Source organism: Papio anubis, chromosome 7 (assembly GCF_008728515.1).
Source record: "Papio anubis isolate 15944 chromosome 7, Panubis1.0, whole genome shotgun sequence".
NCBI lineage: Eukaryota > Metazoa > Chordata > Mammalia > Primates > Cercopithecidae > Papio > Papio anubis.
The window spans coordinates 114,483,602-114,501,623 of record NC_044982.1 but is presented as its reverse complement, the minus strand read 5'-3'; the positions used below and the strand labels follow the sequence as shown (position 1 = coordinate 114,501,623).

At 53.2% G+C, this 18,022-nt stretch overlaps 1 protein-coding gene and 1 long non-coding RNA gene across 5 annotated transcripts in view; one reads left to right on the top strand and one right to left on the bottom strand.

The window, feature by feature from the left end:
• Positions 1 to 18,022, top strand: part of CCDC33 (coiled-coil domain containing 33) — a 120,539-nt gene that overhangs the window by 14,198 nt on the left and 88,319 nt on the right. The window contains 1 exon segment of the mRNA XM_031668480.1: positions 13,429 to 13,576. Within this exon segment, the coding sequence (XP_031524340.1) occupies positions 13,429 to 13,576 (148 nt within the window).
• Positions 1,500 to 6,034, bottom strand: LOC103885939. Of its 4 annotated transcripts, none has more exons than XR_649289.4 (4): positions 5,525 to 6,034; positions 3,929 to 4,062; positions 2,573 to 2,726; positions 1,500 to 1,757 (listed from the first exon to the last, which is right to left on the bottom strand). It is a non-coding gene; the product is annotated as an uncharacterized LOC103885939 (long non-coding RNA). The 4 variants fall into 4 exon arrangements; XR_649290.4 differs by lacking the exon at positions 1,500 to 1,757 and adding an exon at positions 1,769 to 1,961; XR_649288.4 differs by lacking the exon at positions 2,573 to 2,726.

Sequence of the window (18,022 nt, the reverse complement as noted above, 5' to 3'; positions counted from 1 at the left end):
CTTCAGCAAAGTGATTTATGACATGATGGAGGGAGCTGGGCTGCCCCAAATGAGAGCTTTGGTTGCCAAACGCCAAGAGGAATCCTTCAACGTAGCAATCCATAAACGTGCCTGCTAAGCAAATGGAAGCTGCATTGTCCAACAACGAGAATACCACACTCTACTCATCACCCCCAAGTCTCCTGTTGCCAAAGCTTGGGCCAGAGGTGCTCCATCTTGGCATAAATTGTAAGCGTGAAGGAAAGCCCATTGTGGGGCTGTCTACCATGCGAAGGCATCCATTCTCTTGTCTAATCCTCGCCACCACCCTGCACAGAACCTGCTGGTAGATCTGCTCTGCAGATGGGGAATGGGAGGCTCTGGGGGATCAGGAGGTTTGCCCAAACCTCGCTCCAGTGCCTGGCAGAACCAGGGTTAGAGCCAGGCCTGACAGATTCCGAGTTATCGTGCTTTTTTGTTTGCTGCCAAATCTTTTTGCCTATTTGGTGGTGCCCAGAGCCCAGAAGAACTAGGTGCAGCAAGACAGGGTCAGCACTATCACGAAGTCTGCTCTGAGACAAAACACAGATACACATGGGTTTAGCCCAGCAGCCATTTACTGAGCTGATAAAAGTCACCTCTGCACAGCAAGGAACCAGGGGAAGGTCAGAAGGGCAGGTCCCCACAGCCTCCAGGATCCCACCCTGGCCCACTTGGCAAGCAGACCCTAAAGACAGCAGCCTGCATCTAACAGGCTTAGCTGGAAATGGGAGCGAGCTACATTAGTGATAGTCACAGTCTGGGGTGTCATGACCCCACTAGCCCTTGTAATCAAGCAGCCCTGCAGCCCCTCTGTGCTGGATAGAAGTGATGTCCTCCAGGCCCCCTGGCTCTGCCCTTGCTTATGCGGGCCTGGCCAGCCATGCCCAGCTGAGCCTCTGGGACACACCACCTCACTCTCCTTTGACACCAGTGTCTGTAGGCTGCACTGCGCAGAGACATTGGTCTGGCCTCATTCAAAAGGCCAGGTGTTTTCATCTCTGGTCTTGAATTTTTCATGTTGCCCCAGTTTCAGGAGAGAAGAAAGGAGAGCTGCGGCTCCTTTCCCCAGAATGAAAGGAAAAGGCAGTGTGGTTTGGTGGTTATGATCATGGACTTTGGAGCCAGCAGACCTGGAGTCAAATCCCAACTTTGCTGCCTCAAAGCTATGTGACCTTGGGCAAGTCCATTCCCTCAGAGCATTTGTGTCCTCACCTTAAAAATGGGCTCTGGCCAGGTGCGATGGTTCACACCTGTAATCCCAGCAATTTGGGAGGCCAAGGCGGGTGGATCACTTGAAGTCAGAAGTTCGAGACCAGCCTGGTCAACATGTGAAACCTTGTCTCTACTAAATACAAAATATTAGCTGGGCATGGTGGCATGCCTGTGATCCCAGTTACTGGGGAGGCTGAGGCAGGAGAATCACTTGAACCTGGGAGGCAGAGGTTGCAGTGAACTGAGATCGCGCCATTGCACTCCAGCCTGGGAGACAGAATGAGACCCTGTTTCAAAAAAAAAAAAAGAACTCCCAACAATAACTCCCAGGAGCATAAACGTGAGGATGAAATGAGATGGCGTAGGCCAGCTCTCGGCATGGGACCTGGCACACAGTAAGTGCTCACTAAAAGTTGGGAGTGTGAAGGGGCTGGTGGTGATGATGACAGCAGTGATACCAGGACAGCAGGTGAGAGATTGGGCCATGGAGAGTGGCTCACACAGCAGGTACATCAGCCAGGGTCCTGCTAGGAAAAAAAAGCCATTCAAATTCAGGAGCTTGAGGGAAGTTTTTAATAAAGGGACTATTTCCAATATTGAGGGTGGGGTTTAGGAAAAACAAGAGTGAGACTACAGTGCCCTTCGGGGCTGGAACCTGTGAGAAGCCTTGCCTGACTCCTAGGTTTGAACAGACGAGAGGGAACAATGACCATAACCTGGAAAGGTACCTGTATGGAGAGAGTTGGCTGCCAGGCAGAGTCCAGGGAAGTGTGCGTCTCTCCCAGAGCCCCCACACTTGGCCTTCTCTTTTCCTGACTCTTGCCCCTTCCCCCGTATCTCCCCATCACTCTTTCTCCATTGCTTTTGGGCAGCTGAGTTGGATGAGGTGGGAAATGTAGGCAGTGTGATTTTATAGCAAATGGCAGCTCATAGTTCTGTGATCTTGGGCAAAATGTTAACCCTCTCTGAGCTTTGGTTCCCATCCTTATCCAGTGGGAGAATCAGGACTGCTCTGAGGGCTGAATGAGACCATGAAGGTAAAGCTCTTAACACGGGCAGCGAAGTCCCCCAGACGTGCTTGCTCTTTTCCCTGCTAACCAACCTTGGACTTGGTGAGTTCTCCCTCACTGGAATGGGCCAGAGAAGTGAGAAATGGCCGTGGGTTGAAGTCTACATGTCTCCACCATTGCTTGAGCCTTCACACCCATCCAGACCAGATATCATCCCAGGCCCACTTGCCCTCTTCTCTAACCCTTCTCTGTTCCCGGCTTCCGGGCCCACACCTATGGCTGCACCTTTCTCAGGTAGCCCTTCACCAGAAATGTCCCCTTCTTTCTACCTAAATCCAATGTGTTCTCAGGGTCCTGCTCAAGGCCCTTCATCCCGGAGGCCTTCCTCGACCCATTTATCTCCTGCTCTGAACGTGTACAGTCCTCCTGGTCCACAGCAACACCTCCTGCGTGTGTGCCGCTTCTGGAGCTGCAAGTTCACTCCTGGTATTTAAGAAACATGAGGCAGGGGCGTGGGGCCAGGGCAAGTCCCTGCCCCTCCCTTGGTTTTAATTTTGACTGTTGTCAACTGAAGCATTTCCCTTACAGGGCCTCTATGCTCCCACTGCCACGCACCCTCAGCCCCGGTGGTGTAGACAGCAAGTCCTCACTTGTTGGCTGAAGGATGGAAGACTCTGAGAGGGTCCACCCCTCTCAAAGTCCCTCTGAATCCACCGGCTACTGGCCAGGACCTTTAAGGGCTGCTCTGACCTCATATAAGTTGTGAGGCTCAGCCTCAGGAGTTTCTGCAGAGAGATTTGGGGTCTGGCTTTGCCCTGTGCTTCCACAAGGGCTCTAACTGGGCCCCTTGAGGCCAGTTCACATCCCACCACTTAAGGTGCTGGGCTGGGTTTAAACTGAAGTCACCGCCACCCAGAGCTGCACTAGACAGAACTTGCCAAGCCCAAGGTTGGTTAGCAGGGAAAAGCGAGCATGCCTGGAGCTCATAACTATCCGTGTTAAGAGCTTTACCTGCATGGTCTCATTCAGCCCACAGAGCAACCCTGATTCCCTCACTGAATAAGGATGGGAACCAAAGCTCAGAAAGGGTTAACATTTTGCCCAAGATCACACAGCTTTGAGCTGCCATTTGCTACAAAATCACACTGCCTACGTTTCCCACCTCATCCAACTCAGCTGCCCAAATGTGGGGGTGGGACAGGACTCAGAGGGAAGGAAAGGCCAAGTAAGGGAGGGGTGGTCTCTGGAAGACAGACACATTCTCCTGAGTCTCGTTGCATGGGTAGTTTGTCCTCACAGGCTGCTTCCTCAGACTCCAGGACCCAGACATGGCATGAGAAAGCAGGGCTGACTATGAGCCACATCTGTCTCCCCAGATTCTTCTTGCTGTCCAGCCAACAAGATCCTTCCTTCCCCAAGAGCCAACCCCAGATCCAGCCTCAGGGGCTTGCCCCTCCCAGAACTATGGGCTCCCTAGTGGCCACATGTAACCCCTGGCCCCTCCTAGAGCTCCAAGTGCTTTCTCCTGGGGGTAGGGAGTGGGCACAGTTATCTATTAGCTGTGAGATTAATCATTCCCTGCTCTCCCTCACCCTGGAATCTCCCTGAATCATCACAGCTTGGATCTGGCCCCTGGGCATTTGAGGAGCAAGCCCACTTTTCTGGGCTGGGGAGGTAGAACTCACCTTGCTGGAGAAAGGGGAGAAGGTAGAGCAGCTGGGCTCATGCTGCTGTTAAGGCCTTCTCACAGGCGAGGAGGAAGCAGTTCTTAGAGGAGGTTAAGGCAGGCACAGGAGCTGCTGTCTCAGGGGTCCTTGGTCTGGGGAGGTGAACAACCAGCAAGTCAGGGGGTAGAAGAGCCCTCCTGGTGGCTGCTAAGTGCACAGGGCCCGCTTGCACTCTGGAGCCAGACGGCCTGGAACCAGTGCCCAATCGCATTATCTTCTTCCCAGGCAGGAAGATGGCACGGGTGTGGCTGCAGAGGCAGAAAGCTCAGATGCCAGGGAGGATAGCTGAGTGACAGCCCAGAGCCCAGGGGACTGAGGCAGAGCTGCAGGGCAGGGCAGGGACCACAGTGAGGCAGGCAAGGTGGCCAAGGGTGCAAAATGTGAGGAGGCTCTGTGTCAGGAACGGAGCGCTCCCATAGCCCTGAGAGTGAGTGCTTCCTTAAAGTTTGCTTCCTAGGCACCTGGCTTGCGTCTTCAGTCTTGCTGCTGGAGAAGAAGCAATGGCTCCCCACCCCCTCATCCTGCTGGCCTAGCCTCCTAGACTTAGGAGGCCTGAGAGGCTGGAAGAGAGGTGCTTTAGGGAGACTGGGGGAGCAGCCCCTGAGACCTTTCCACACATACACACTGTGCTGGGACATGTTGGCCCACAAGGGAGATAAAGCACAGTGCTCACAGCCAGGCCATTCCTGGTCAGGCCCCCAGTCCCAGAGCCCCAGCGGTACCACTCTTGGCAGGCCTAGACGGGGAGAAAATTAGGAGTGGGGTTCCCGACTTCCATCCCCCACCAGTGTCTGGGTGGCCTTGGCTGGTCCTTTCAGTTCTAATCAAAGACAAAGCCTCAGTTTTTCTGTCTCCAACCTGGGAGAACCACATCCTCGCTGCTGCTCTTTCTGGAGTGGGGGTAGAGAGGGAGGCTGGGAGGCCTCTGCAAAGCAGGAGTCTTCTGCCTCCTGGCTGCCAGACTGGTCCTGCTCTTCGGCCAGATTAAAAGAATCTCCAACAGGGGCCCAAAATAGGTAGAAATGAGGCAGGCCACAGGGGCCTCCCAAACACCTCTGAACACCGCCCAGCACCCCAGATCCCTCCTCTTCTAGCCCAGGATTTCTCATCATCCTTCAAAGCCCAGTTCAGACCTCACCTCTCTATAGAACAACTCCCCACCCCAGGCCAACGACTAGCCTCTCCTCATTCTGCCGTCTCACCTCACCAAAAGCACTTAGAACCCTGCCTGGTGTGCTGCAAATGCTCCACTAAAAGACATACTTTGTCTTTGTAATAATTTCTTGCAGCACTCAGAACTGAACCATAATCTTTGGTTCATACTCTAGTGCCATCACTGGCCCATCATGGCTTTTTTTAACTGTTTAATTGTAATTTATTTTCAATAATATAATGAACTCCCATTAACTGACCACCCAATCTAAAAACCCAAAGGTTTAGAATGTATGCTCTTACCCTCTTCTCTCCCCCATCTTCCCACCCACCCTCCCAGAAGAAACCATCCTCTTGAAGTTTGTGTTTATTATTATCAAATAAATGGAAGACTATAGGTACCCAAAGAGGCACGATGGCTGGTAGATTCTTCAACAGGAGTAGCTGTTTTACCGATCAAGCTGCAACGCTCTTGAGAGCAGTGTCTGGCTTCCTCTTTTGCTGCAGTGTGAGCGGCATGGGGCTGGCCATGCCACAGGGTCGGTGGAGACTACGTGAGGCACCAAGAACAGGAAGGGTGAGGCCTGAGTGCCAGGCGGCAGGTGGAACACAGCTCCAGGAATAGGGAAAAGAGCTTCGCGTTCTAGCTCACTGCACCTGGACAGGTGCCTGTGTAACTTCGGCCCTGTGCCCTGTGACATCATACAATGTTGCCCAGGTGACCCAGCTAGGTGGAAAAGCTCACTGCTTTTCCAGGCCTGGGCAGAGAGAGGGCTCTCCCATCTCTCCACTGTCCTGGGGGTGCCAAGAGTCAATCGCCTCGTTGCTGACCCTGTCCAACTGGCCATGGCCTGCAACCCCCTAGGCCCCTCCACCCATAGACCATCTCGCTGCTGAGAGATCGAGGACCTGCCCCCACCTGGCCACCCTCCCCCTTCCCCAACATCCAGACCCCAGGGCTGGTGTGTGGCACCCCTGAGACCACATTGACCTCCATACTGTCTACTAACCATAAGGACTCCAAGACGCCCAGGCCAGCTGTCTGGGCAGGACTGATGCCTGATCACCCACTTATACCAGGTACTCGTCCCCAAGATTGTTAAACAAGGCCAGACACTCCTGGCCTCAAGAGGATGGGACTGAAAAACAAAAAGGTAAGGCCAGGGGAATGGGCCACACACCTGCATGAATCCATCCCTCCTTCAAAGTCTCTCCTTCAAAGTTTCATTTGTTCCTTAATCATGACAAAAGCTTCCCTTCTCTGGGTCTCAGTTTTCACAGCTGTGAAATGGGGAGTGAGGCGGTCTCTGTGGCTCTCCCAGGTTAGCTGCCCTATACTCTTGGGCCATGTGGGAACTGGAATGCAGTGTACTTGCGGGTGTTGTCAATGCTGACCACCCTTACCTGCTTGTTTCTGCTCTCTTGTTGCTGGGGTCACACAGTCTGAGAGCCCACTGAGATGGTTCATTACCCCCATCCAAGATCTCCCAGGATATTCGCAGGCTGCTACCTTGGCAGCCCTGATGCCCCCACTGCCCCCATGCTCTCCTAGCCCTGGCCCTGATTTTCTGGGGCCTAGGCCCCTGCCCTGGAACGCAGATGCTTGGGTCTCTGGAGAGAAGGGATTTTTGTGTGTTTTGTTCATCTCTGTATCCCCAGCACTCAGAACAGTGCCTGGCACATAGTGGGTGCTTAATAAAAAGCTGTGGCCTAGCAGCAGGGTTCTGCCAGGAAGGGACTAGAATCTTATTGCAATGAGATATAAACAGTTCAGTGCAAGGGACCCCTTACCTTCCTCTCACTAGCAAGGCAGAGACCCTGCCCTAGATGGTGTTACCCACAGGGATAGCAGAAGGAGCTGAGACCAAAGGCACATCGGTACTTGCAAACGGGGAATACCCTCTTTGTAGTTACACTCAGCTTGAATAAGCCAAATAGCTGGGGGTGCTCAGGCCCTAGTGTGATTTCCACTTTATTACCCTTGATTTTGATGTCTCTGGTTCCTGATGTTCTCTGCCCACAGCTGCCCCCGACCCCCTGCAGACTCCACCCTCCCCATTAAGCCTCTTTCTGTAATGCCACACACTCAGGACCAGGCACCAGTTTGATCTGGCACCCTAAGCTGCCAGGTGGTCCCCACCTGCCCCACGTAGCTGGATTTGGGGATCCAGGGAGTGTGCGTGGGAGTCCTGAGGAGGAGCCAAGGTTGCTTTGATTGGTAGCTTTGAGAAGCACTTTGATAGCTGGGTAGAATTGCCCATAAGGATGCTCATCATGGCCGGCGGGGGTGGCTCACGCCTGTAATCCCAGCACTTTGTGAGGCTGAGGCAAGTTTAAGACCAGCCTGGTCAACATGGTGAAACCCCGTCTCTACTAAAAATACAAAAATTAGCTGGGTTTGGTGGGACCCAGCTGTAATCCCAGTTACTCAGGAGGCTGAGGCAGGAGAATAGCTTGAACCTGGGACGTGAAGGTTGCAGTGAGCCGAGATTATTCCACTGCACTCCAGCCTGGGCAACAGAGTGAGATTCCATCTCAAAAAAAAAAAAAAAACGATGTTGGCCAGGCACAGTGTCTCACTCCTGTAATCCCAGCACTTTGGGAGCCCAAGGCAGGAGTTTGAGACCAGCCTGGCCAACATGTTGAAACCCTGTCTCTACAAAGAGCGAAACTCCGTCTCAAAAGAAAAAAAAAAAAAGGATGCTCATCATGTATATAATATATATATTTGTGTTTCTTCTTTTGTGAATACCCAGTTCATGTTTTTTTAATTGGGTAATGCTAATAGGTTTCAGTGCTCTTTGTATACTACGGATATTAATCCTTTTTTAAATATATAGCAAACATTTTCTCCTTTTTTCCTTTTCTTTGTATTGCAGGGCATTTTGGATCATTACAGAAGTTTGTATAGATTTTTAAAATGTAATCAAACCTATCCTTTTTTAATGATTTCTGACTTTCGTGTCATCTTTGGGAATACTTCTCTGCTCCAAAGAACACAATTCCTCTTGCTGCCACCAATGGATACTCAGGTTATGAGTTCAATGGGGTATCCACTGTGGAGCAGAGAAGGGATCCACATCCAAGGAAGCATGGTTAGAGCACAGCAGAGACAGCAAGAGCGTGGGGTCAGACGGACTCTGCTTCCAGTTCCAGCCCCGGCCCCACTAGCTAAGCCGTGTGCTTTCACGCAAGAGGTTTACTCTCTCTGAGTGTGCTTCCTCACCTGTAAAAGAGCTTTCCCCTAACCACCATAACTCCCAGGCAAGTTTAGATGCCAAAGCTAGAAGGAACATGGGGAACCATTTTTAACTGAAAGTCCTTGTGAAACTGCTGGGAAATAGCCCCACTGCAGTCAAGTAACTCGCCTAAATGACAGATCCAGGCAGTCAGGCACCCTGCCTCGCGGCCCAGCCCCTCTCCAGCTGGTGTGACTTTTCAGATGCAGGGTCCTTCTGGAGGGCAGAACAGGGCTCAGCTCCTCAGGCCTCCCAGACTGCTGGAGGAGAGGGGTGGCAAGGGAGGCGTGGGTGGAAGAGTTTGTTTCCTTCCATCTCTCTCCCCACCAGAACCAAGTTAAGCTCCCCCACCCCACCCACAGGAGCTGAATTCAAGGATCATTAACTTCCTGTTGTTCCTACCTCCTCCTCTCACCCCAGCCCTTCCCCCCAGCACATGGATCCAAAAACCGCCCTGAGTGATGGGCAGTCCTAGTTCCCCTGCAACATCTGCTGGCTAATCCTGGCCTGTTGAGGGCAAGGCTGCCTGTCTGATTGGATAAGGGCGCTTGAGTTAGCAGCTTCCAAGCTTGCCAGGCTCAGTGGAGTAGCTGACAGTGCTGAGCTTTGGAATCAGGCAGGTTTCGGTGCTCACAGCCCAGCCTCCCATCCACTGGCTGTGTGGCCTTGGGCAGGTAAACTGGCCAAACCCCTGCCTGGAAAAGCTGCCTGCTTATCTCTGCACCCTAGTAGTGTTGGGTGGGTTAAGTGAGAGTGAGCCTTAGAAGCTGATGGTGAGCATCCAGCTCTGCTCCCAGCCAAGAAGAGACATGAATTCCCTCCCCAGGGCTCACTACACCCCTACAGATGGGTTTGTGCCACCTGAGACTTACAGGAGGGTACCCCATCACCCCCAGTTCACTACCCCTCTTGTAACCCAGTATGTGCATTTTCTGTTCCCTCATCAATCCTCCAGTGCAGGCCAGGGGTAACAGATGGGTTGAGGACTTTGGTTCTGATGCAGGACATCTCTAAGGGAAGCCTGCAGATTCCCATCCAGACATGGGAATAAAAAGGGGATAGCGGGAGGATAGCAGCCCTGGACCACCAACCCCATCCTGGCCTCACCCTTGGCCCCAGGCCTCCCTGGCCCTGGGCCCAGCCTGCCCAGCGGGCTCATGCCTGCAGGCCTCACCAGGAGGCGCCAGCCTGGCAGTTGGCCTCATGCCCAGAACTGAAGCACGAGCAGTTCTCGCCAAACTTCCTGCAAGCTTTATTCCCAGAAGGGAAGGCGGTCCCCAGGGGAGGCACAGGGGAGGTAGAGGAGGAGCCGGTGTGACTCCTGGCCGGGTCTGCAAATGCCTAGTTGGGCTCTGGGGCTGCCAGGGAGCCAGTAAGGGCCCTTGGACAATGGTCTTGCTCCTGGGCCCTCACTTGTATGGCCCCAGGGAGCTCACGACAGGCCCTGTGCCCTCACAGCACAGGGAATCTGTCTAGGAACATGAATCACCCCTCCCAGCCACACTGCAGGAACTTCAGAGACAGTAACCACCGGAAAGGCTGAATCACAAACCATTCCAGACATTCCCATTGGCCAGGTGGGAAAACCAAGGCTCAGAGAGGTGGTGCAGAGAGGTAGGGCCAGAGCTGAGCTGAAACCTAGGTCATGGAGTCTCACTCTATCGCCAGGGCTGGAGTGCAATCTTGGCTCACTGCAACCTCCGCCTCCCAGGTTCAAGCAATTCTTCTGCCTCAGCCTCGCAAGTAGCTGGAGTTACAGCCTCGTGCCACCATGCCTGGCTTATTTTTGTATTTTTAGTAAAGATGGGGTTTCACCATGTTGTCTAGGCTGGTCTCGAACTCCCAGCCTCAAGTGATTCGCCTGCCTCGGCCTCCCAAAGTGCTGGGATTACAGGCGTGAGCCACCAGTCCGGCCGAGTTGAAACCTAGGTCTTTTGCCCTGAGGCTGCCAGCCTTGCTCCTACGCCACTAAACCAGGAGAGCAAGGCTGCTGGGGAGTGGGGGGTCATGGTGGCATGCGTGAGGGTGGATATGGGAGGAAGTTGCCTACCCAGGAGGGCAGGGAGCAGCCAGAGTGCCTCCCTCACCTCCAGGCAGGGGCATCTTCCCCTCCCCTCATTCTCCCCTGACGGGAGAATGGGGGAGAGGAGGAGGGGCAATCTTCATCAACACCTCTGCAGATGGTGACAGGCCCTGCTGGGTCCTGGAAGAGGGTGAGGGTGGCCTCCTCAGTCAGAGGATGGAGAGGAGGGTCTCTCTCTGCAGGACTTGCACTTCTGATCGGGGGGGCATGTAGTCTCACCTCCTAATTAGTCATCTTGCTAGGCAAGGACCACAGCCTGCACCAGGCAAGCCAAGGGAAGCGGGGGAGCAAGGCACAGGGACAACAGTTCTGGGGTGACACCCAGGGAGGAACAGTCCAGGCAGAGGAAACAGCTAGGGCAGAGGCGGGGAGGCAGGAGGGAGCTTGGTGGGTGTGAGAAACAGCCAGGAGGCCAGTGTGGCTGGAGCGGAGTGACCTACAGGGCCCGTGGGACAAGATGAGGTCAGTTTTCTGGGCCAGCTCCTGGAGGGCCCCACAGGCCATTGCAAGGCTCTGAGAGAAGCAGTAAGCTACTGCAGGGCTCTGAGCAGAGGAGAGAGGGATCTGGGTCCAATCTGTAAAGGCTCACTCTGGCCGCTGTGTGGGATTGGATGGGGTGGAGGCAGAGCCGGAGAGGAAACAGAACTCCATCAGAGGCGAGTCAGGACATGCAGGTGTCTGGGACCTGAGTGCTGACCTGAGGATGCTGAGAAGGGGTCAGAGTCCAGATATGGTTTGAAGGGGGAGCTGACAGGCTGTGCTGAGGAACTGGATAAGGGATGTAGAGGGAGAGAGGGACGAATCAGGAAGGACTCCAAGATGTGGGACTTGAACAAGTAGAACAACAGCATCGCCATTAACTCGTTAATGAATTGGGGCAGACAGCAGGAGGAGGGGTTTGAAGAGGAGTCAAGAGCTCGTTAGCTTTGAGAGGCCAGTAGACCCCCAAGGGGAGCAGTTGAGGGGAGGTGTGGCTCCGATTGGTGGGCACCCCATGCTATCGTGAGAAATGGATGAAATAACGTTCCTAAAACTCCTCAGGGCAGAGCAGAGCCTCAGGCGCTGTGCCCTTTTCTGTCCCTCTGCCTGAGGCTTCCAGGAGCCAGCAGGGGTGGTCCTGTGCCGGGGACCCCCAGGCTCAAGTAGGAGCAGAGCAGGCTCCAGATAGGCCGGTCCAAGCCCTCATCTCCCCACGGGTGACTCTCAGAGCACGGCTGGCTTTGGGGCCCAGCATGGTGAGGGGCAGAGCTGATTTAAACCTGGCTCTGCTGACACTCAGGGCTCCTCAGGAACCGGCCGTTCTGAGCCAGGGACCAAGCCTGCTGAGGCTGCCACCAAAACCAGAGCCCATCCAGGGCCCAAGTCCTTGCTTCTGTCTAGGCCTCAATCTCCCCTCTATGTAATAGGACATTGTTCTCAACCCCACCCCACCAGGGCCTGCCCTGGAATGCAGGGTCTGACAGGCTGAGCTTTCCAGAGATGAGGAACAGCCCCCCAGTGGCCCCTCAGGGCCCTGCCTCCACCCTGAGGAGGTCCCTCGCTCCTCTCCCAGGGCCAAGAGTGCCCCTCTATGGCCCCTCATATCAGCTGGAGGGACAAAGGGTAGGCGAGACCTCCCACCATGAGAGGCCTATCAAGGGTTAATCTAGGTCAGATTAACTGGGAGTGGAAAGTCAGCCAGCCGACCAGTGGAGGACCAGGACCAGGGAGGACGAGGACACCCCTGAGCCACAGCAGCCCTATGGCCACACTCCTCCTCACCCCACAGCGCTTATATGCCCAGCTCTGCCATCTTCCCTGAGTCCCCACTGCCTCCCCAGTCAAAATGAGCCACCTCTGGGCCTTGGAAAGCTCTGCCCCTTCCCGCTTGCTGCCTTTGCTCCAGCGTTCTGCTTCTGGCCTGTCCTCCCTGACTCCACTCCTGCACCTTCTTCCAACCCTTTAAGGCCTCCTCCTTCCTGCTGTCTTCCCTGACTGCCTCAGCCACCCAGAGCTCTGTCTTCTCTCGGCAACTCTCATCACAATGGTCCTTTGGGCCATGAATCCACGAATTACTAAACTGCTGAGTCCCTGCTTGAGGCAACTGGCGTAGGAGGCCCCCTGCATGGGCAGGCACCTCTTCCTCCCCAGTCCACAAGGTTCCTGGGTAGAAGACAGGTGGGGCATCTGGGACAGATGCACGAATTCACCTCCGTGTGCACTGAGTGCCCCTGTGGACGTGGAGAAACTTTGTCAGCTGTAAAGTGCTGTGCACAGGAGGGGCCTGAGGTGATGGGTGGGCTGAGCTGAGGTTACAGGATAGACTGAAGAAGGTGGCCCATTGTTAGAACTGCAAAAGCAGGTGGGATTTAGGAATTACACACAAGGGCACCTGCGAAAGCCAAGGCTTAGAAGTGGGACCGGACTTGAAAGTTGAGGTGGCCTGCCTCATCCTGCAGGAAGGGTAGGATCCAGGGCTGGGGGAGAGGCTGAAAGGCACTGCAAGAGATGTGGGATGGGAACAGAAGTAGGGAGAAAATGAGGCCAAGGCGACTGACTTACAGAGTGGGCGGAGGGGTGACAGAGGGAGGCAGGCACTTGACGGGAGCTGTGAGGGGCTAGATGCTAGAGGGTGGCAGTGAAGGGAGGTGCCGCAGCAGAAGAGGCCACTCAGGGCCAGGTGCAGTAACTCATGCCTGTAATCCCAGCACTTTGGGAGGCCGAGGCAGGCGGATCACCTGAGGTCAGGAGTTGGAGACCATGGGGAAACCCCATCTCTACTAAAAATACAAAAGTTAGCTGAACGTGGTGGCATTTGCCTGTAATTCCAGCTACAGGGGAGGCTGAGGCAGGAGAATTGCTTGAACCTGGGAGACGGAGGTTGCAGTGAGCCAAGATGGCACCACTACACTCCAGCCTGGGCAACTGAGCAAGACTCCATTGCAAAAAAAAAAAAAAAAAGGCCACTTAGCCCTGGCTTTCCCCACAGAACACTGAAGACCCAGAGGAGCCCCTGGTCGCCTCCCAGAGTGCGGAACCTAAGATGGGTCACCTGTCTCCCTCTAACAAGGAGACCATCACGGTCACCCTCCATGGAGCCACCAACCTGCCTGCCTGCAAGGATGGTTCGGAGCCATGGCCCTATGTGGTGGTGTAAGTAGCTGTGTGAGAGTGGGGTCAGGGGATGGGTTGGTCTGTGAGCAGAAACCAGGGGACAGCTATTTGGAATATGAGCACCCAAAGGCCCAGGACTGGGTCATACCCAGAGGGGAAGAGCCACTGTGGGCACTGCCTGGCATCTCCACTGCTGCATGGGAAGCTGCTCACCAGGGCTGGGGAAGGCAGGGTGCCAAGGGGTCCAGAGAGTCACCCCTCCCCACCCCACCCCAGCGGGGCAGGGATTGGCCACAGCTCAGCTCCAGTGGGGCAGGGCGCTTGTATGCAGAGGCCTGGGCTGGGCTCATGGGCATGATGGTCAGATTGGGGAAGGGGAATATTTGGGGCCTGCCTCTCCTGACTTCTGGGTGCCCCACCCCACCATACCCAGCCCTGGGGTAGGGTCTTCATAACCACCCTCCCCTCCCCTCCTTCTCCAGTCACTTCTATCATGGGGACTCCCATAGTTCTGGGCCTTTAATGCACCCCACACACCCCCTCCAGCCAGCTGCTGTCAGGGTACACACTTCCCCAGCCTGGCGCCAAGGCCTGCCATGCCACATCTATGCCCACCTCACGGGTCTCACTTCTTCCAGAAAGGCACCAAGTGGCAACACAATCTCCATCCAGCCAACCTTCCCTGGGGACACTAGACATGTGCTCAATCTTTACTATAAAGCACCCTCCAAGGAGCACATCAATCCTATACCCCTTCTATAGACAGACGGTGGGAGCCTTGGTGGCCTCCCACCAACCCACCCTATACTTCCCCTCCCCCAATACTAGCACCATTCAGTTCCTGCCAAGAGTCTGTTGCCCACATTTCCTTTTGGGGAGTGCCTGCCCCAGCCCTCTCACCAATGCCTGCTGAAATCCTGCCTTCAAAGCCTCCTCCTCCAGGCAGCCACCAGAGTTGAGCTCTCCCTCCTCCGGAGCACCACAGCAGTGGTGACCCTGGTCTGAAGTACTTTATATCAATATGGTTTATGCACTCCTCTGGGGCTCCCTGAGGACAGATCTCCTCCTCCATTTCCCCCAACAATGCACCCAACATAGGCCTGAGCCCAGACTTAGGGGCCAGGGAGTGACTGAGGCCAACACCTGGTTACTATGACAAGTCCCTGCCCCCCCAGCACCCCACTGTGAAAGAGGGATAGAAGCTGTGCCGAGACCAACAGGTGAAACACTTGCCTCAAAAGCCCCATTTGTGCCAGCCCAGCTCCTCGGCCCTCCCTCCCCCAACTCCATTTCCGTGGTGAGGGAAGGACAGGTGGCGGGAGCAGGCTTGGCAGGGAGGCTGTTTCTAGCGGGGAGCTCGCCTTCTCCGCTCAGCTATTTCCATAAACCAATTATCGCCGATCATCTCGGGAGATTGAGGCCCTGACTGTCACCAATCCAGCCTGGGCGGCGGGGCGGGGAGCTGGGTGGCCGCGTGGCTCCTAGGCAGGCACCTCGACCCACGCCATCACCCGGTTGCCATGGGAATGCGCGGCAGGAGCCTAGGCGACCCGAGCCTGGGGGGGGGATAAGAGAGCCGGGCACACCCCAGTCCTCCTGCGCCCTCCCTGTGGCTGCCGCACATGGGGCGGGAGAGAGGGTGGGGACAGAGAAAGCGGGGAAGGGGGAGGGGAAAGCACGTCCCTGCACCCCTCTCCAGCTGGGAGCAGCGCCTGGGCCAGGCTGCAACCTGCCTCCCAGGGCTCCAGAAAGGTGGAGCTGCCACCAGCTCGAGGTGGTGCTAATGAGATGCAAATGAAGGGAGAAGGAAGGGCTTTTGAAAATGAGGGCCCAGCTGTCAGGACCTGAAGGGGGCTTTCAGTGCTGGCCCCCAGCCCCAGGCAGGAACCCCAGAGGGAAGATCCAGATCCTCAGAGGCCATAGACCCTGGAAAGAATTTTATATCCCTGCACATCTGATTACAAATACACAAGTAACAAAGCACGCAATAGGCATAAGAAAGTTCACAAAAGTTTTCGTTTTCTTCATGATGAATACTTCAATGCTTTTTTAAAAATATGTATTTATTTGTAAAGACTTAAATGTAAGACCTGCAACTGTAACACCCCTAGAAGAAAACATAGGGGAAAGCCTCCTTCACATTGGTCTTGGCATTTAATCTTTGGATATGACACCGGAAGTACAGGCAACAAAAGCAAAAATAAACAAGTGAGACTGCATCAAACTAAAAAGTTTCTGCACAGCAAAGGGAATAATCTGCAAAACAAAAAGGCTGCCTATGGTATGGGAGAAAATATTTGCAAACCATGTATCTGATAAGGAGTTAATATCCAAAATATATGAGTAACTCATACAACTCAACAGCAAAAAGACAACGCAATTTAAAAAATGAGAAAAAGACCCAAATAGACATTTTTCCAACAAAGAAATACAAATGGCCAACAGGCACATGAAAAGGTGCACATCACTAATCATCAGAGAAATGCAAATCAAAGCCACAAGGAGATATCGCTTCACACCTGGTAGGATGGCTGTTCTCAAAAACACAAGAGATAAGTGTTGGTGAGGGTGTGGAGAAAAGAGAACCCTTGTACACTGTTGGTGGGAATGTACAGTAAAAAGGTGCAGCCATTGTGGAACACAGCATGGAGGTTCCTCAAAAAATTGAATATAAAACTACCATATGATCCAGCAATCTCACTACTGGGTACATATCCAAAGGAAACAAAATCAGTTACTTGAAAAGATATCTGGCCGGGCGAAGTGGCTCACGCCTGTAATCCAGCACTTTGAGGGGCCGAGGTGGGTGGATCACAAGGTCAAGAGTTCAAGACCACCCTGGCCAATATGGTGAAACCCCGTCTCTACTAAAAATACAAAAATTAGCCGGACATGGTGGCAGGCACCTGTAATCCCAGCTGCTAGGGAGGCTGAAGCAGGAGAATTGCTTGAACCTGGGAGGCAGAGGTTGCAGTGAGCCAAGATTGCACCACTGCACTCCAGCCTGGCAACAGAGCGAGACTCCATCTCAAAAAAAATAGGCTGGGCGAGGTGGCTCAAGCCTGTAATCCCAGCACTTTGGGAGGCCGAGGCGGGCGGATTGCGAGGTCAGGAGATCGAGACTATCCTGGCTAACACAGTGAAACCCCGTCTCTACTAAAAATACAAAAAGAAATTAGCCGGGGGTGGTGGCGGGCCCCTGTAGTCCCAGCTACTCCAGAGGCTGAGGCACGAGAATGGCGTGAACCCGGGAAGCCGAGCTTGCAGTGAGCTGAGATCCGGCCACTGCACTCCAGCCTGGGCGACAGAGCGAGACTCCATCTCAAAAAAGAAAAAAAGAGAAAAAAAGAAGAAAGAAAAGAAAAGATATCTGGGCCAGGTGCAGTGGCTCATGCCTGTAATCCCAGAACTTTGGAAGGCAGAGGCAGGTGGATCATCTGAGGTCAAGAGTATCCCTATATTCATTGCGGAATTATTCACAATAGTTAAGATATAGGATCAACCTAAGTATTTGTTGATGAATGTATGGATAAAGAAAATGTCATATATATATATACACACACGTGTTATATACATATATTTGTATATACTTATGTCATATATACACACACAATTATATATTGTATACATATATGTCCACATATATACAACACATACACGATAGAATATTATTCTGCCATAAAAGGGAGGACATCCTGCCATTTGTGACACTGCAGATGAGCTTGGAGGACATTATGCTAAATGAAATAAGCTAGATACAGAAAGACAAATACTGCATAATGTCACTTAACGGAATCTAAGATGAACTCATAGATGCAGAGAGTAGAATGGTGGCTATCAGGAGCTGGGGATGAGGAAAATTAGGAAATGTTGGTTAAAGGATACAAGCTCTCAGTTTTGGGATGAGTAATCCTGGGGATCTAATATGCAGCAGGTGACTCTAGTTAATGATACTGTATTGTGGCTGGGCACAGTCATGTGCCAGACCTCAGGTGATCAAGACAGGCAGATCACCTGAGGTCAGGAGTTTGAGACCAGCCTGGCCAACATGGTGAAACCCCATCTCTACTAAAAATACAAAAATTAGCTTGGCGTGTTGGTGCACACCTGTAATTCCAGCTACTTGGGAGGCTGAGGCAGGAGAATCACTTGAACCTGAGAGGTGGAGGCTGCAGTGAGCTGAGATTGTGCCAGCGCACTCCAGCCTGGGCGACAGAGTAAGACTCCGTCTGAAAAAAAAAGATACTATATTATGTATTTGAAATGTGCTAAGAGTAGATTTTAAGTGTTTTCACCACATACACAAAAAGTAACTGTGAGGTGATAGATATGTTAATTAATTTGATCATGATAATCACTGCAGAAAGTATATGTGTATCAAATCATCACTTTGTACATTTTAAATACATATAAATTTTATTTTTATTTGTCAATTATATCTCAATAAAACTGGGAATATATATATATAATTTTACCTTCTTTCCA